The sequence below is a fragment of the Streptopelia decaocto genome (genome assembly GCF_964273445.1).
Source record: "Streptopelia decaocto genome assembly, chromosome: 1".
Taxonomy (NCBI): Eukaryota; Metazoa; Chordata; class Aves; order Columbiformes; family Columbidae; genus Streptopelia; species Streptopelia decaocto.
Window position 1 is genome coordinate 75,097,797 of NC_138663.1, and position 18,248 is coordinate 75,116,044.

Consider the following 18,248-nt stretch of genomic DNA (forward strand, 5'->3'; position numbering starts at 1 on the left):
TAGAAATATATATTTTTATTTCCTCATTTCCCTTTGTTGCACACTTTGCCTGGGATCTTTGGGAGAATCATGCTAAAAAAATCTCTGCTTGCAAGTGCAGAGCATCAGGAAACCTGTGCACCTTAGAACCATAGAATCATGCTGGTCGGAAGAGACCCTCAGGCTTACGGAGTCCAACTGTGACCTACCTCTGGCACTAAACCATGTCCCTAAGAACCTCATCTACATGTCTTTTAAACACCTTCAGGGATGGTGACTCCACCACTTCCCTGGGCAGCCTGTTCCAGTGCCTGACAACTCTTTCCATGAAGAAATGTTTCCTAATATCCAATCTGAACCTCTCCTGGCACAACTTGAGGCCATTTCCTCTTGTCCTATCACTTGCTACTTGGGAGAAGAGACCAACACTCTCCATGCTACAACCTCCCTTCAGGGATTTGTAGACAGCGGCTGCAGAGCGCTGGAGCGATGCCTGTACCCTAAGAGCATCCCGCTCTTGCGGGCCCCGTTTAATTAGCGGGAAGAAGGAGCTGCAGCCGCCGCGGGGTGTTCGCTTTGCTTCTGCGCAGCGGTTGAGCCTGAGCCGAGGCAGCAGGTCAGGTGTTGCTGAGGCTGCTCCTCACCGAGCCTCGCGTCTTGAAGACCAAGTGCCAAGTGGTACTGTACTCTTGTGCTGATGCCGCAGTTTGTATCAGCTAAAAAAGCGTGATGGGCGTCTTCTCTGAATTGAGAGCATTCAGGGCTTTCTCTCGTGTGGTGCCTTGCAGAACAATTTTGGTGCGTGGCTGTAAATGAGCGGGAGGGCATCTTGTGTGCTGTAAAACTTGTTGCTGGACGGCAGCATGGTGAGTAATTAAGGATCCTGGATCTTAGTACTGTTGTCTACATTTCTTTTATGCGCTTACTCATCTATCCCTTCTGCTTCTGGAAACAATGTTTAAGATGTGAAAAGTCGGTGCGCTGCTTCTTCACCTAGGAACAAGCAGAAACAAGATGTGGAAAAAAATCAAGTGCCGTAAACTCTGTCACATGAGGAAGTGTGAAGTAAAAATAAAAATAAATAAGAATTAAATTTGGGTCTCCTGAGTCACAGCGTGGAGCCTTAACTAAAAGGCTCTTTGCTGAGCTCCAGGGATGAGGGGAGCCTGGTAATTACTGCTCACGACCCAGTTTGTGCTAATTCTTGTTGCGGATTCTATTCACTTTGTGTTTCATTTTGTTGGTGTGACTGCATTTTATACTCCTTGAGACTGTGTTTTGTTCCATACATACTGGATGCTGAAGTTCCCCTCTTGTGATTCAAAATGTTGCGTTATTGCTCGCAAGAGTGTGAAAAAGCGGAGTCGTCCCACGCAGCTCTCAGATGGAAGAGGCAGCAGTTTCCCATTTATCATTGCTCCCCTGTGCATAAAGATTACTTATCCAGAAATAACTGAAATTACTCTGCAGTGTTAAAAGTGATTCAGCCGGGAAGAATTAAATTTTTGGCAGCTGGTACTTTCATTACACGTGCATAGATTGTTTATTAGATTCCTGATGGGAATTTTTAGCCTTCACTAAGTATAATAATAACTAACTTCAACATTTTTTCTGTCACACTGCTGCTATGGAGTTAAATAGGGGCAGTCAATTCACTGATGAAACTTTGGTCAACGAAGATGATTAAGGGAGTGGAGCATCTCCCTTATGAGGAAAGGCTGAAGGAGCTGGGGCTCTTTAGCTTGGAGGAGACTGAGGGGTGACCTCATTAATGTTTATAAATATATAAAGGGTGAGTGTCACGAGGATGGAGCCAGGCTCTTCTCGGTGACAACCAATGGTAGGACAAAGGGCAATGGGTATAAACTGGAACACAAAAGGTTCCACTTAAATTTGAGAAGAAACTTCTTCTCAGTGAGGGTGCCAGAGCACTGGAACAGGCTGCCCAGGGGGGTTGTGGAGTCTCCTTCTCTGGAGACATTCAAAACTCGCCTGGACACATTCCTGTGCAACCTCATCTGGGTGTTCCTGCTCCGGCAGGGGGATTGGACTGGATGATCTTTCAAGGTCCCTTCCAGTCCCTAACACTCTGTGATTCTGTGGTTTGTGGTTCTATGGGCAATTCAGCAGGCCAGCTTCTGGCCAGGGTGAGACTAAGGTTTCAGAGGTGCTAATTGTGCTTTTCTAGGAAAAACTTGCCTATCTGCTGCAAGTTGGCTTGAGGGCATTTTGAAAAAAAAGGTGACACTAGAATATCTGCTGCTGCTGCTTGAACTTTTGGGGCATGCCGGAGCCCTCACCTGCTACATACTTTCTTTGCATAAACCTTCTTTTTGCTCTGCACTTCACGTCAATCAAAGACATTTCAAAGTCCGTTAACATTAAATGGTTGACTGAAATATTTTAGTTGAACCTTTTTTCCTCTGTTTTTTTCCCAGAAGAATTTTTCGAGATCGGCGCTTAAACTTCACTGGGGGGTGGCTCAAATTCCTTGTCCGATTTAAAGCAAGGACTTGAAACTCCAGCCTCTCAGATGACGGCATTAACTATTGTGGTTTTGTTTCAAAAGTGCACTAATGGTAGTAGTCGTTGACTAGGCAGGGAACAGGCATCCCCTGTGCTGAGGGGAATGCCCAAACCACAGAGATGCACTTTCCTTTTCTCTCGCAGACTCTGTGACTGTATGCAGTGAAAAACAGCTTCAACAGCGAAGAGCTGGGAAGATGCACCCAGATAGAGAGAATAACCTGGTACCTTTGGGGTGTGTCATCAAGAGAGAAGACACCAGCGGTGTCCCAATTGCTGCCTGTGGGGTGTGCAAGTGTGACACCTCCACCATCTCTGTCCTGTAAGCTGCGCTCAAGTCCCCCTTTGTCATTCATTTCCCCCTAACCACATGCCTTGCAAAAGACGCCTGTCATAAAAGAAACCACAATCTTTCAAATTCTATCAAATTGGGATTTCTTTCTGGGCAACTCAAAGTTTTACTTTGGAAAGAGGCGGAAGAATATAAAATCTGATACTAGATTTCTGAAAAATTCTGGAAAATAGATGGGCTTGAGTGGCCCTCAAGTACGAACTTACTTGCTAGCTCATCTGAACCTCTCTTTTTCCAATAAACTATAAATTCATATTATAATTTTACTCCATAAAAATCAAATAAGGCCTGTCCCGTAGCTTTAGATAACAAAATGTATGAGAGAAGGTATTGTTAGTAATGTGTGACAACACAATCTTGGAAAATAAAGTAGATAACACTGTACACATTTGAAGCAACAATTTAATTTTTAAAAAAAGTATCACGGTTTTAACCTTTACTATTGCTTTTACAGTGTTAAAATTAAAGGATGTCCAGCATGCCTTCAGTCTCCCTCAGATCCAGAATCTCTTCAAGAAACTTGTTTATATGAAATAGACACTTTATATTGCATTAAAACAAACACAAAAGAGACAGACTTTCTCATCGCCTGGAGTCACATTTCAAAACTAGCAAGTCAGGCAGTTATCCAGCAACAACCTCCTTATTTTAAACATTTTTATTTAAAAAAAAAAAAGGTATGAAACAGCAGTGACCCAGCACTAGCCTAGGTTTTAAATATAAAAGAGATTTTTATCAGTGTAAATTTGAAAAACAAACCAACTGCCACCACCTGGGTGTTAATGATATTGGTCAGAGTCCAGCAGTGACCTCCTATTGTAATTCTCTCTGCTAATTCTGCAGTCCATAATTCACGGCCCACCAAAAGGCCACAACGAGCAAAGCCGCAGGCACCAGCTTCTGGCAGACGCACCTGAAAGGAAGCCTGCAAATCTGCGGGAAGAAAAGGGAAGGTCGTCAGAAACAACCAGCAGCAAAAAGACGGTTCGGAAAAGCCAATAATGCCTGGGCGCGAGGGGAGCGAGGAGCGGAGAGATCAGCCCAGTTCTGCTGCATTAACGCACTTCGGGGTCTGGTTCTGCTGGTGGCTACAGCAACTGCTGCGGTGGTGGGGTCATATCCAGCCTCTAAAGAATCCTCCTCTCTTCTCCAGGGTAAACACAGGGTAAAACGCCATCCCCACTCATCTCCCTTTACAGCCTCTTACAGCGGGAGACACTTTCCTTCTGCATGGACCACCCCCCACCGTGAGTTGTGTGGGACTTGGGCAGCTGTTCGCAGACACTGGGCGCACTCTGTCTGTAAATGAGAAATTTCAGCCTAAAAATTAAAAACGGGGGAATGGAGGGACACAAACAAACTAAGGAACAAACCCAAACCTAGAACTGCACTTACTAATTTACTCATTGACACTTAAATGGGGGTTTAGGTGTTGCTGTTACCTACTTGTCAACAAAAAGGTGGGAGAAAAAGGACAGAACGTACCCAGCTTCCATAACCAAAGATCCTCTTTGTCCAGTTATTGTTCAAAATATTTCCAAAGCTTCTTATAACACTTTTAATAATATTCCATGTCTGGAAAACACTGATAGCAACCCTGATGATTTAAACAAAGAAAAAAAAAGGGGGTGGGGGAAAAGGAAGGGGGGTGGAAAATTTATTCTAAAAATTGACAAATAACAAGGTTTAGAAAACTACAAAAAGAAACCCAAAACTCCAGCACATTCCTTCCTGATAGCCTGTGTGTATGTATATATTTCTCTAAATATTTAGGAAGAAGACCTGGCAACTTGGGAGGGCTTTGAAAGCTAAAGATCATTTGGTTCCAGAATTAATTAATCGCTAATATCACACAAGGGAACATGCAGCAGAGCTCCTGAACAACAATCTTGTGCCTTCGCTCTTGTTTCAAAGTTAGAACAGCGCAACCCTGCAGCAAGGAGAGAAGAGGCAGAACCTCACGTGAGTACCTGGGGCTTCAGGCTCAGATCGTGTGTCTCAGGTTAGGACATTGCTGCATATCAGTTAATCTGCAGTTAATAACTATCCATGACAACCCTCAGCTCTGAGCAGATAAAAGGCAATTCGAACGAGTCTAGCCACGTTTTATTGTATGTGCATGAGTGGGTTATTTGACATGCAGTAACGTGTTCATCCCTGAAGCATCACACTTGCTACATTACAGACCTCTCGTCGCTCAGTTGCACCTAAAGACACTGTCTAAGTTAGGAAATTACTGTGCTACTGTGAAATTTTAAACACCAAGGAACTATTTGAGTCTTTTGACTGTAAATTACTGTAGTCTGTGGAAACAATTTACATTATAAAGCTCCTCCTTGTAAAACAAGCTGCAGTATTTGGGTTGGGTTTTTAGGTTCTGTATGAAGCAGCAATAAAACTTTTACTCTGTGTACAGAAACAATATGGTTTATCTAACAAAACATTACCGTTTACCTATCTATCATGGACTTTAAGAGGATCTGAAGACTGGCAGTGCCAGACAGGCAACTTACCCGTGTGCCAGGTGAAGCAGTGTATCTTCAAGCTTCCTGTGGTACATCCTGTTAAACTCATCCCCAATCAGGGCCAGCTGATGGCCCACCTGGGTAGCTGAGCTGCAAGGCATTTGGGATGTGCATGTCAGAGGAAAATACTGCAACAACAATTCTCTAATAAACACTCTGCAAATGTCAGGCACAATTATTCCCCTAACAGCTGGACTAAGTTGGCAATATAAAAGGTTAAAGGTTTTTTTTTTCCTGTTACTTATGCTTTTATTTATGAGGCATCATAAGCTCGTGTTTACATAAATACAGAAGTGCTTTGATGTTTTCATAAAAAGCTGCATATTTGGCACTTTTGAAAAGACATATTGGGTTTTTTTCAGGTGTCAAAATTCTTTATACAAGGCAATGGAATTCTGTTGTTGCTGGTTTTGTTTGCTTGATTTTTCCCTGAAGTCAAAATACTGAAACAGCCTTCATGTCAGACCTTTCAAAATATTACACATTACATGACCGACAGCTTTGACATCTACCAGGTTTGCTCCAGTGATTTCCAGGATGCAGTGCGGGTTCCCAGCTAATGGGTGGTGCCCAGGTATGAACTGGCCAAACCCTAAAGGCTGTGAGGGAGGTCCTGGGGCGTGCAGATCCTTGAACTATGATGTCTGTGGCATGTGTTGATACCAAAAACTGGTTATGCATTCCTGATGAAAATTTCCAGTGAGATTTGACTATACATTTCCATTTTAACTTGTATGTCTGCTGAGATCTGCTTGTGAGATCTGCTGAATAGTAAGTGGGCTTAAGAGCTTAATTCTAGATATCTGCTTAAAAAAACTTGGGCTTGGTTTGGTCAGTCCAACATAAAACAGCACAAACCACACACACAGAAAGGAATTTTCACAGACAGGGGAAAGGCAGCCCCTGACTCTTGAACTGGAAAAAATGTATGTATGGGATTAAGAAAAACTCAAAGCGGCACTATCAGTTTGTTGTGAGAGGCGCCTAGAGAATTATGTAAAAATGGCTGCCTCAGCTGCTTGCTATAACAGGTGGGTTTCTAATGAAGAGCCACATCTGTGTCCCTGTGCAGGATAGAAAGTTACAGACATTTGATGCAGCATAATCTTGCGTGGTCAGTGTTAAGCACTACAGGTTATCTACACTTGCATCTATTCCATTTCCAAGAGTATCCACTCTGATTACTTGGCTTAGCAAAGTCTTCTTGAAAGTCTGGGGGTTTGTATTTGGTGGGGGTGGAGGACAGAAGGAGTATTAATGTGGCGTGATACCTGATATTAAACTCCATTTGCTCTGTGGTGTCTGGAATTGTTTGGAGGTTACTGTAGGTTCCCTCTTCTGGTGCTCCATTGGGGTAGCCGGAGAAGACAAAGTGCCGGGGGATTCTTCTTCTTTGAGACATCTTATTCTGCAACAAGTCATGAAAGACAGCCCTGTGGCTTCTTGTAACACACATCCTTTCAGTTTAGATGGAAATTGTTTAAAGCACTGTTAAAGTTACCCTTTTTTACTCCTCCAGTCAGAACGCGAGCATTGCAAAGGTAACTATTTTGAGGGTAGTCAAAGGAAAGTCTCAGTGACCCAACAGATGTACAGCAATTCAAACACGCAGCATTTAGAGGGCTGCTGCTTCATATTGCCTCAAAACAGCCTAGAAATTGGAAAATCTAGACAAATATAGCTAGTGCTGATAAGTATAGCTTCTCAGTAGTTTCATTTAGTACAAAATGCTTTCCTGCGCTTTTTGCAACAACCTGCCTGGCATTAAATCACTCCAGCTGGTGGAGATCCCTAGGCAGTAAAGTTCCTAAAACATACAACTTCAACAGGTTTTCCCAGGTCTCTAATTTAGGTCAGAGTTTATGTATCTTCTTAAGCTCAAGGCCGCTACCATGGAAGTTACAAACAGCTCACCATAGAAATAGAGTATAGCAAAGATTTAAATGGATTAATAGCTTTCCAAATGGAAGAGTGGACAGTGGGAACCTCTAAAATCAATGGAGCTGCCTGCTTGTACAACGGGAAAATTATTATGGAATCACAGAATCATTCCAGTTAGAAGAAGCCCTCAAGATCATTGAGTCCAACCATAACCTAACTCTGGCACTAAACCATGTCCCTACTCACAACCAGGAGCCAGGCCCTGGCACATAAACACCTCATAGGAGATCATCCTCTGCTCACTGAAAAAAATGGAGAAACTCAATGCATTTCAGTGTAAGTGGAGCGTCTTCTAATATTTCTGGTCTTTTGATAATGTTTTCCTGAAAGCACTAAAGAAGTTCAGTTCACCAGCCGCAGAGCTTGGAGCGGAGCTGATGTTTTTATTGTTGTGACGATTGTTTTATTTGGCTTATCAAAAGAAATGACATCAGACCTGCGGACGGGGATTATTTCAAACAACACGCGCGCCCTTGGGCAGGTAACACTCCTCCTGCCCCTTGGATGTTTGCTGTGGCGGGAAGCTCTGCTCCTTGTCTTGAGGGTGCCTGGTGCTGACTTTAATGATAGTCTTCTGGAGATGCTTTTTTTTATTATCATTTATTTTTATTTGGCATGGTGCTGGGCAGCTCTTTTATGATCTTTTCGCTTTCCAGCTCCACCGTTACAGAACTGGCTCTCTTCGTCGATGGAGCGATCATCAACAGCAACAAAGGGGATTTCCCCCCAGCTGGATTCCTTTCTCCTTTTAAGCATGTTCTCTGAGGGTCAAATAAATAAAACTCACATAAAGTATTCTTAGAGATGAAGCTAAGCCAAGCAAAAGGTACCTGTCATGCTGCTGCTTGGTGGGGATTTCTTTTGCCACGTTTCTGCAGTCCTGTAAACTCTCTAAGTTTTACACTCAGGATGAGGTCGGGGCATTTGTGCCTCAAAGGAGCCTTGATCTTCTTTCAATATTTAGATGAAATTTACATTTTACACAAAGCAAAATTATTAATAATTAATGTGTATGCATTATTGCATAAGCAAACACACAGAAATGTGATACTAAATAACTAAAAATATACTCGGTTCTACAGAAGTGAAGGCTCCTCATAATTATGTTTAACGTGGCTGGGGAAAAGCATGCTATGGCCTGGTTTCTGGTTGGTGGACATTATCATGTGTCATATAGTTTGTAGTTTAACAATCTGGTCTTTTTCCCTTCTATTTGTAGCTTTTCTGCTTTACTCATATAGATGGTTATAATCTAGGATTTTAAATATATCGAGATTTCTGAAGAGCTGTGAAGTTTAGCGATGACAAAGAGGAGCTGGGGTCCCACCTTCTGAATTTTATGGCGACCACTATGAGGGAGTTCAGTGACCCAACTCTGTTCCCAAGGGGAAATACCACAGTCCTTTCTTCCAAAGGGGCACCTACGGGTTTGTATTTCAGAGTGGCAGAATCTGAACATATTTCACAGGTGAGTTAAAAGGCTTAATTAAATAAGATCTTATTTTTAAAAAGAGAGAGAGCGAGCAGTTTCAGGTGCTCTATTTGCTTGGAGAGATGCCTTGTCCTCTTTTAAACTCTTTCTTTACACATTGCTCTCCGTCTCTCTCCCTAGTCCAAACAAAAATAATTTAAAAAATCGTAATGTCCATAGAGGAACTTTGGGCATTCCAACACCATACCTGATTTCTAGACACCAAATCACCCTGAGGACTCTGTAGCTCTGAATCAGGTGCCAAGGCTCCATAAGTACCCCACAGTGAAGCTGTTTCACTTTAAAAATCCATATTCCCTGGAGCAGGTACTTGAACTGACTCTTCCGTTTCCCAGGGAAACATCTAGACCAAGGGTTACTGGTGGTCAACACCTGATCACATTCACACAAGTGCAACCCTGTCCATTTTTTGTGCAAGGTCTGATGTGACACGTACACTATCACAGCATGGACTGCATGACCCAGGGCAGCTCCTGGTTTAAGAACTCCACCGGAGCTCAGACAGGAGCTCTAAGGGGTCCTGAAGGTCCATGAATGAGAAATTGGGAATGGCTGAGCAAGGTCTGGAAGATCCCACGGGCACTGAAGTACTCACTTGGACATCCAAAGGGTCAGTTCTTTGGATGCAGTTAGTCTCAGTGGACCGCACAGACACACAGACAAAGCACACAGGTGCTTTTGGGCTTTTGGGGGTTAAATAATCCAACTGTACACTCAGACATACAAAGTAAGCATCTAGGTATCCAGTGACGTGTATCTGCAGCCTGTGGGTACCACAGGGAGATTGAAACAAATGGAAATGTGTTCATTGTGTTTCTTTGCTCCTTATAGTCATTAAATGTTTCTAGTAAAACAAGTACTATAGCGGATAAAGTGTATTTAAACCCAGAATAAAAAATCAGCTGTCTATTGCACATGTATACTAACTATTCTTAGACTTCACAACCGTGGGTTGTGAAAAAAAAAAAAAAAATCTAAAAAAAGGTATTTTCTTTTTCTCTCTCTTTTATTTTTTCCTTTTCATTTCTAGACTAGATGCTAGTTTCACATTCCTGGGGCCGTATAATGGAAACCTTTATATCTGTGAGAGACGAAAACTGTATTCTGAAAAAGACCTATAATAAGTCAATGCACTGCAGAGCTCAGACATGTAAACAAACCATACAATACCACGACAAAAGCCCAAAGCGCAACATATGCTACCTCACACCTGTTATGATAATACCTTCCTCCCACAGGCTAAAAAATAAACTGTCGTGGCTGTTGGGTCATGCTCTCCACAATTCAGCTGCAGGCTGGTATGCCGGCTTTGCCCACCAGTTTGTCTCAATGTTCAAGTAAGGGCAATCCAACAAAGAGCCAATTTATAATGTATTTTACAGGGCAGACAGCACTGGGGCAGTCTGGCAGGGCTACTGTCCTGAGGATGCACAAGACACGTCGAATTTAGTTTGAAAGCAAAGCTTAGCAATTGCCTTCTTGGCAAGGAGGGAACAAATTGAGATCATATACTGATTTCTCTCCTTTTTTTTTTGCAATCTAGGTGTGCGGGTATATATAGACACATATAAAAACTGCATTAATAAAGACCTATTTCTTTCCTCAAGTTTGGATCTGTACAGAGCTGGGCAAGAGGAGTGTTTATCACACTCCACAGGCCCTCCTGGTTCTCTAAAGCAGGTTGCGCTGATCTTCTACCACCCATCTCCCGCTTTCCTTCCTTCTCTCATTTATACAGAAAGACAAGACAAACTGATTTTGGTTTACGGAAACCAAGAGGTCATACATGTGCATGAGTAATGGCTTGTCATGTAGAGGGCAAGTGACAACAACCGGGCCCTCACAGCACCTCTGAGGAGGTGGCAGCAGGATCCTATGCCAGCCACAGGGATCGTTTCCAAAATAGTGACCAGATCAAAAAACTCATGCTTCTCTGTAAGGCTTTGACCAAGCAGGCTAAAAGCTTACTTTCAATGGTGAAATGCCTTCAGTAGAATAAATAATGTATTTCAAGTTAAATACATACTTAACATTTTGCTGAACAGAAGCCTAGATCAAAAAAACCAAACCAAACCAACCAATCCAACCAAACAAAAAAACCCCACAACTCTAAATGCCTAGTTTTATGATGGAAATTATGGCGTTTTTTGAACACAATTAAGACTGAATAATGAAGCATCTCCAGCAGAAAGTATGTTGACATTGTTCTTACTTTGCATAGTCAGTTTTTTCTATTTGTGTCTTTTTTTTACCCAGCAAAAGAGAACAGAAAAGCTTCTTGAAAAAGGAACGTGTTGCTACACCAAGTATGTCAGCAGGTGAGTTGGGGGAAAACAAATGGTCCTGAAATGTACTTGTAGTCAGTTCAATTAGATTTGATATGGTAATATTTTTTCAGAAGGAAGTAATTATGATACTTTGGTATAATGCACTGAATACATTAATTATAGTTTATGTATTATCTTTATGTATTTTATGACTTATCTATAATATAATTTATGTGCACTTTATGTCTTACGTAGACAATCAATCTTATGTATTTTGTGCAGACATGACACTGTAAAGCTACTAATAATTACAATATATCATTTAGTATGCTTTAAAGCTGGTTAAGAAAGTAGAAAATTACTACTGATAATCTAATTCCAATGTTTGGGCTCAAAATTCCCAGCACCTACCTCCATAAATATGGATTCCCAGACAGGACCCTTGTCCTTTACCCCTGAGGTACCAAAGTACATCTCAAACTGTTTCAGAGTCTACCAGCTGCCCATGCAAACTAAATTTAAATGAAAAACAAATAGAGGCTTGGTTGTTTGCATATATACCTCCAATCCATAGCCAACTCTTTCAAAACATGACATCATCCTCACTGTTGCAAACACAAATCTCTATGCCACTTTACAAGGACAAGTCTTTGATAAGATGACCCAAGATTAAGAGCTAGTTAAGGTTACAGAGAAACAGGAATATTGGATACCCAGCGCGCCGTAGCAGGGAAGAATATACTCTTTACAACTCCAGGTGGTGTTTTGGTTTGTTTTCTTTAAATTCTGGGCTCTCCTATGACCCCTGTCAGATTAGCAGCGGTTGCCCTCGGCTGTTGACCTTCCTGCCGTGCAGGTCAGAAGCCATATAAGCCAGGGGCAGCCCACGGGCGGCGGGAACTGCCGCTGTTGCTACAGGATCAATCTGCCTCTATCCTTGCAGGGATACCAGGGCTTCCACAGGCTTGGCTCCTCAACCACCACAGCTTGTGGCAGAACGTCACAAGTTAGCCATCGGCAACCTCAGTTTCTCTTAAAAAGATGAAAGGTTTTCAGACATTGTTACTCATTTTTTGAACCCAGGTTGCTGGATTAAGTCTCAAATCAGGACCAGGTTAAGGAGCACAGATAAATTAATTCTTTGTCTCTTACTCTGTTCCTAGTCAGCTTAACGTCAATGACCTTGGAGACTGTTTACCTGTAAACACTTCTTAATATTGCCTCAACCAGCTATTAAAGGCACACTTCTGTAAATTTAAAAAATACATGCTCTCCTTCTTACATTTTATTTCATTTATGTTTTTATCCTCAGTAAGTCAATAATAGAATATGCCTTCATTGGGAATTTAATACAGGCTCTCTTACCTCAAAACAGGGTAGGAATGAAGTGTTTGATTATATTTAAAAATAAAAAATGTATTCCTTAAGCAAGTCTTGTGGCCTGGGTAGTGAAAGAAACGAACACAGCAGACTTTAAATGAAGGAAACCTTTTGAATTAAAGAGCTCGCACAGGTATTTTCTATTTCAGTCTCTGTTGAAAATACTTAAGAGGCCCTGATTGAAATTCTGAGTCCAAACCTCGAGAATCTCTCACGATTTTTACGCATCATCAGCATTAGCATGTTGTCTGTTAAAGCACTCAGAGCACACTAGTCTTTTCTGTGACATTTAATATATGACTGTAGAGAACAACAAGAGGTTTCCACCTTAAAAGTGGAATTAAAAAGCCATGATTTGATAAGCCTACAAAGTACCATTTTCCTTGAAGAGCCTACAAATTCCTTCAGTGCTCACAAGCCTGTTTCAATGGCTTCTAAATACTCAGAGAAACAAGGGGCTTCTGCTTTTATAAAAAGGAAAACATTAAATTCCCAGTAAGTTTTACGGGAAGAACTAGGAATATTGAGGCAAAAGATATATCAATACCAAACTGAAATTAACTATTTCTATTTTTAAAAAACACAACACTTTTTCTGCCACACACAGTTTTTTCTTTTGTGGCAGCGCCATGTATCTCAGGGATGTTGCCTTTGTTCTACTTGTTCACAAAGAGTTAAGGTTTAGATTAAGTCAGAAAGCTTCTGCTCTAACATTTACATTTCCTTTCCAAAACATCTTCTGCCCTTTGCACTTCTCAGTCTCACCAAAAGGTCAAGATTCTTTTTTAATAAATAAGAATTTGTTTAAAATTGTTACTTGAATTGCATGGCCAAGTTGTAGGAGGTAAGTATGACAACGTATATAGTTCAATGATCCATGAAGGAACCATAATGCTGTGGAAAATGTTTCTTTGCTCACATTTATTCTAAAATTGTGTATGTATCTTAAGAGTTATTTTTGAAAGCTCCTAAAATAAGTGATGCAGATAGAAAAGTTTAATAGTCAGAAACGTTCACTCAATGGTCTTAATTATTAATACAGTTACATAATAATATTGGAATACTTTAACATTACCTTCAATCAAATTGGGAAAAAAAAAAATGATGTACTTAAGAGGCCTTGTTCCACCATCCCATACTTGAAGGGTAAAGTACCTGCAACGAGCCTGCTGGCATCCTCAGCAAGCAGATTATGGAATTCATGCCTTGATATTAAATTCAGGATTAAAGGATGCTGATCACCTAGGTCATAATCTATAAAAATCCTTAGGCAGACGCTTAGCTTCAACAGACCAAATAATACTGTTAATTTAAACATGATCATTCATATTCTCAAAAAGCTGGCACATTTCGGATAGCTATGGGCTGGCATTTTCCCTCACCTGGTCCCCCTCAGCGCTGCACAGCAAGGTACCCGTGCTGTCACATATTGACACCTCACACCTGCATCCTGTCCCACTTAACAGGGACATTTGATTGGACTTACAGTCAGAAAACTCAGCATCTTCTATGACCTTTGGTGCTCTTCTCCTGCAGGTGCCTCAGATCCCACTTACTGCTGCCAGATTGGGAAGATGAGAGAAACTGTCCATTTGCAGGTACAGTGTAACTGTAAGTCTAAGAACTCAAACTTAACTCACTATTTATGCTGTCTTTCTTGTTTTGCATGTCACTATAAAGAATTAAAATGCCACGCTGTTCCAAGTTTTACTTAGGCTTCCCTGTATTGGTAAAATGCTGATAGTAACAGTGTTACAAACTGCAATGAAGTGACTATGATTTACAATCCTAGTTCACCAATAATGTTTTAGTAGTATTTTCACAAAATAAAATCACCAAGTTACCACTTGTAAGGTATATTCCACACATATTGCAGACAGTGTAACCAGAAATAAAAACAGGATGTCTTATGAAATCGATCAAATGTATAAAACTGACCATAGAGCAAATGAAGAAGGTTTTATGCGCCAGGGTCATCTTGCCCCAGTACAGCACGATATTTCCTCAAATGCAGTGTGTTCTTCACTCATTTCTTTTTGTAGATTTGTATCCCTTACTCATATAAATATTGATTTAAGTATTCAGCTTCCTAGTTTGATTTCAGAGCCATACTACCTACTTACTACTTCCTTTGGGAACTGCAGGATCAAGCTCACAGTATCCTGCCCCCTCCAGCTTTTGCTTTGGCTATCAGCCTGTTAACCTGCAGAAGCTGAGTGCATTCAACTTTTCTTAGTCCTCTCTAAAAGGTCTTACAGTTAATGGCCTATTGATACAAAAATCCTTAAAAAGAGCTACCACAGACACCTACCGACCAGGCAAAACAGGCAATTTTCTTAAATTACTCCTTTCCGAGAGACAGGGTCTCTACAGTTGTTACATTTTGAGATCAGAAGAAACCAAACACCTTGAGCAAACATTGGTTTTGTTCTTCATTATACTGAGTTCTAATTCCCATTCAACAATACATTAACTCTAACTAACTTTGTGTGTGTACCTGTAAGAGAAAATTATAATGGAGGCCATTCTGTCTTCTCATTATAAATATGTTTTTGCCATGGCCTAGAGGAGACTCAGGCTAATATTAACTTCACAATTCAAACACCTAGAAACCTGCAAAATCACAGAACTTGCTACACTCCTGCAGTCATTCCTCGTGAAGTGACTTAAACATTACTGAATATATATATACACATATGTACTGCTGTACGGAACTCTTTATCTATCTCTGCTGTTGCACATCATTCCTGTTATCAGTAGCATTGTTGTAAACGTATACAGATACAGAAAAAGGGTTATTCGGGAATATTTTAAAATGTTTATCAGTGGCACGCTGCACTATACACCTTAGACTTATTTTGAGGGCTTATTTCCTGCTTTGCTAAGAGTGAAAGTACACGTACTCCGCTCCTCATTTGCTTAGAAGATAGCAGTTGAGTACAAAGCACCCAGGTCGCCACAGCATCATGTGGAAGGGCATAAGACGTCCCTCCCGCAGGGTGAGCAGCCGGGACAGGTCGCTCCTTGCCGACGCGCCCCCCGCCCCGAGCACCGGCCGTGCCCCCCGCCCGCGGGCACGGCGCTGCCTGAAACCGGCGGCTCCCGGTGTTCGGCCCCCTCCGGCGTGTTTTTTTAAAACACATCGAAACCCCTTCGCGAGCGCAAAGATACTGCAGCGCCAGACCCGCCGGGGGTGCACGGGGGCTGCCTGCGGAAACCTGCCGGGACCTCCCCCGGGGGGCCGAGTTATCTTTCCCCCGGGGCCAGGCGCGCAGGTGAGGCGGCGGGTCCCGGCACAGCCGACCTCCCGCAGCCCCCCGGGACTGCGTTCGGGGTCTGCCCGGGAGAACCCGGCCGGTTTCCCCTCGCTCCTCCCCGCCACTTTCAAGGAAAGGCGCCGCCGTCCCGTCCCTTTCTTGCCGGGCCCCCGCTGCTCACCTCGCTCGGCTCCGCTCGGCGCCCCGCGCTGGAAGCCCCCGCCGCCCTGCGAGCATACAGACAGGCGTCAGGAGAGGGGGGTCCCCGGGCCCCCCGTCCCGCCCCGGCCCCACCGCGCCACGGCGCCGGCCACTCACCGCGGCGTCACTCGCAGACTGCCCCTATTGTCCGCCCGCCGCCCCGCCCCGCTCCGCGCACCGCACCGCCCCGCCGGGGACACCCGCCGCCCCTGCTGGGTCGGGCTCGGTGGCCCGGGCTCCCGCGGGCGGGAGGATAAGCGCCGCGGGGGGAGCGGGACCGTGCCGCCCCTATGGGCCGGGCTGGCGCTGGCGCCGCCGGGCGCGGCTGTGTCGGCGGGTTGGGGGCGCCGTCCGCGCCGAGTTGGAGCCAGCGAGGCCGGGATGGCCCCGTGAATAGACGGCCCCGCGGTGGGACACCAGCCACCGCGGTGGGATATCAGCCACCGTGGTGGGATGTCCCCCTGCCTCTGTGATGGGACGTGAGGGGACACTGCCCACCACGGCATGAGCTTTGTGCTCACACCGGTGACAGGATCAGGCCCTGTGGTCCCTTTGCCAAAAGACCCCTTATCCAAATGGCTTCACCCCGTATCCAAATTGGCTTTCCAATGTCTTTAAAACATTGGAAATGTTGTGGTAGTGTTCGCTTTTGAACAGCGAGGAGTGGAATCATAGAATCATAGAATGTCCTGAGTTGGAAGGGACGCACAAGGATCATCAAGTCCAACTCCTGTCCCTGCACAGGACAACCCCAAAATTCACACCATTTGTCTGAGGGTGTTGTCCAGTCTCATTCTTGAACACTGTCAGGCTTGGGGCTGTGACACCTCCCTGGGGAGCCTGTTCCAGTGCTCCACCACCCTCTGGGTGAAGAAGTAGCCTTTCCTCTGAAGACCTCTTAGCCTGTTCTGCTTAGCAGAAGCAACTGAGGTACATGTGCATCCCAAACTGTCCCCTGGGTCCCTGAAGGTGCAGGACCTGCCCCCAGGAAAAGCCCTGGCAGCCCATCCAGCCTTCTTGGTCAGCAAGTGCAGAGTTACTGAGGGGTTAAAGAGAGAGACATCCAGTGAAACGCTCCTGACCTCTTGCCCATAAGGTTTAGTGAGGTCACGGGACTGCTGGTGTTTTTCTTTTGTGCTGTTGATAAGTGTGGTGACTGATGCAGTCAGTATCACCCATCTCTAGAGAGCACAGTTTAATGCAGAAGAGCTTTAAAGAGCCAAACCCTGCTATTGCTCCACTCTCTATTGTCATGTCAAACAGGAGACTTTATCGGGTAATGCCCGAGAGTGGACTTTGTCCTCTGTTTATAGTATGATTTCATCTCTCTGTGAGTGAAGGTAAACACCAGGAGAAGCACAACAGTGGCACAGATACAGCTCTCCAGCTGATGCTGGGATGTCCACAGACTTTCACCGCTAAGTTTTTAAATGCAGAAAAGTGCACGTGTGCATGTATATATATACTTATGCAAACCACTGCTTTTTGAGCTATGTGTAATAATCCTCCTTGTAACATGGATGTTTTTCTCTCATCTCTCCTGCTCCATACATGAAGGTTACTCAACTGTAAAATGAACATGACAATGCTTATCTTCCAACTTGTGCCAATGACCGTGTGGAGAGGATGGTGTTTACACATGCAATATGCCAGATGAAAATTGCCTCGAAAGTACAATGTAATAAAAGGGAAATTAACCTCAGTGATACCACTTCTTGCCAAGACTTTGTCTTATTTACCAGTTCTGATATTTCAATATTCATATTTACTTTGCTCCAAATCAACACTAGCTCCCCTCCTGAAACCAGGCTTAATTTTGCACATACAGGTGATCTTGCTTAATTCAGTGAGTTGACTCAAACTTGAAACAAAATACGCAAATGTCATCGTAGGAGTGATTTCTGTCACAAAGATAGCATGCCAATGCTGCTACAGCATTTCCTGATACAGTAATAGTAAGCACTACTGAGATGTTCTCAAATTCTCCCCAACTTCCCTTGTTGGAACAATGTTACAAAGTGGAGGAAATATTGAAAACTAGAGTATCTATTATTAGCTATGATGTAAAACTGCCAATGTAATTTTCAAACGGACAGCAAAACAACAGGTTTCTCTACCATGGAACTACAACTTCTATTGAGGACTGCTGAATTAAGCTAAATGACTCTTACATAAAAAAACCCAAACAACTGTTTCCATCCTTAATGCATTATTTAATACATTTTAAAAGTGGTACTTTTTCAGCTTCCCCCTGAGGTGTGATGGATGCAGGGACAAAAAGGGTTTGATAGCAAGGAGAAGATTCAGGTTCACTTGTCTTGCTGCCAG

The 18,248-nt window shown here is 43.3% G+C and overlaps 1 protein-coding gene across 2 annotated transcripts; it reads right to left on the reverse strand.

Moving 5' to 3' along the window:
• Window positions 1–3,242: 3,242 nt before the first annotated feature.
• LOC309449039 (uncharacterized protein) lies at window positions 3,243–16,048 on the reverse strand. Of its 2 annotated transcripts, XM_082070949.1 has the most exons (6): window positions 16,038–16,048; window positions 15,901–15,946; window positions 6,654–6,790; window positions 5,371–5,472; window positions 4,343–4,454; window positions 3,243–3,790 (listed from the first exon to the last, which is right to left on the reverse strand). In XM_082070949.1, the coding sequence occupies exons 3-6, from the start codon at window positions 6,782–6,784 to the stop codon at window positions 3,689–3,691; spliced, it is 447 nt and encodes a 148-aa protein (XP_081927075.1). In that variant the 5' UTR covers window positions 6,785–6,790; window positions 15,901–15,946; window positions 16,038–16,048; the 3' UTR covers window positions 3,243–3,688. The 2 variants fall into 2 exon arrangements, with proteins under 2 accessions (XP_081927075.1, XP_081927076.1); XM_082070950.1 differs by lacking the exon at window positions 16,038–16,048 and having other exon boundaries at window positions 6,654–6,815.
• Window positions 16,049–18,248: the final 2,200 nt, after the last annotated feature.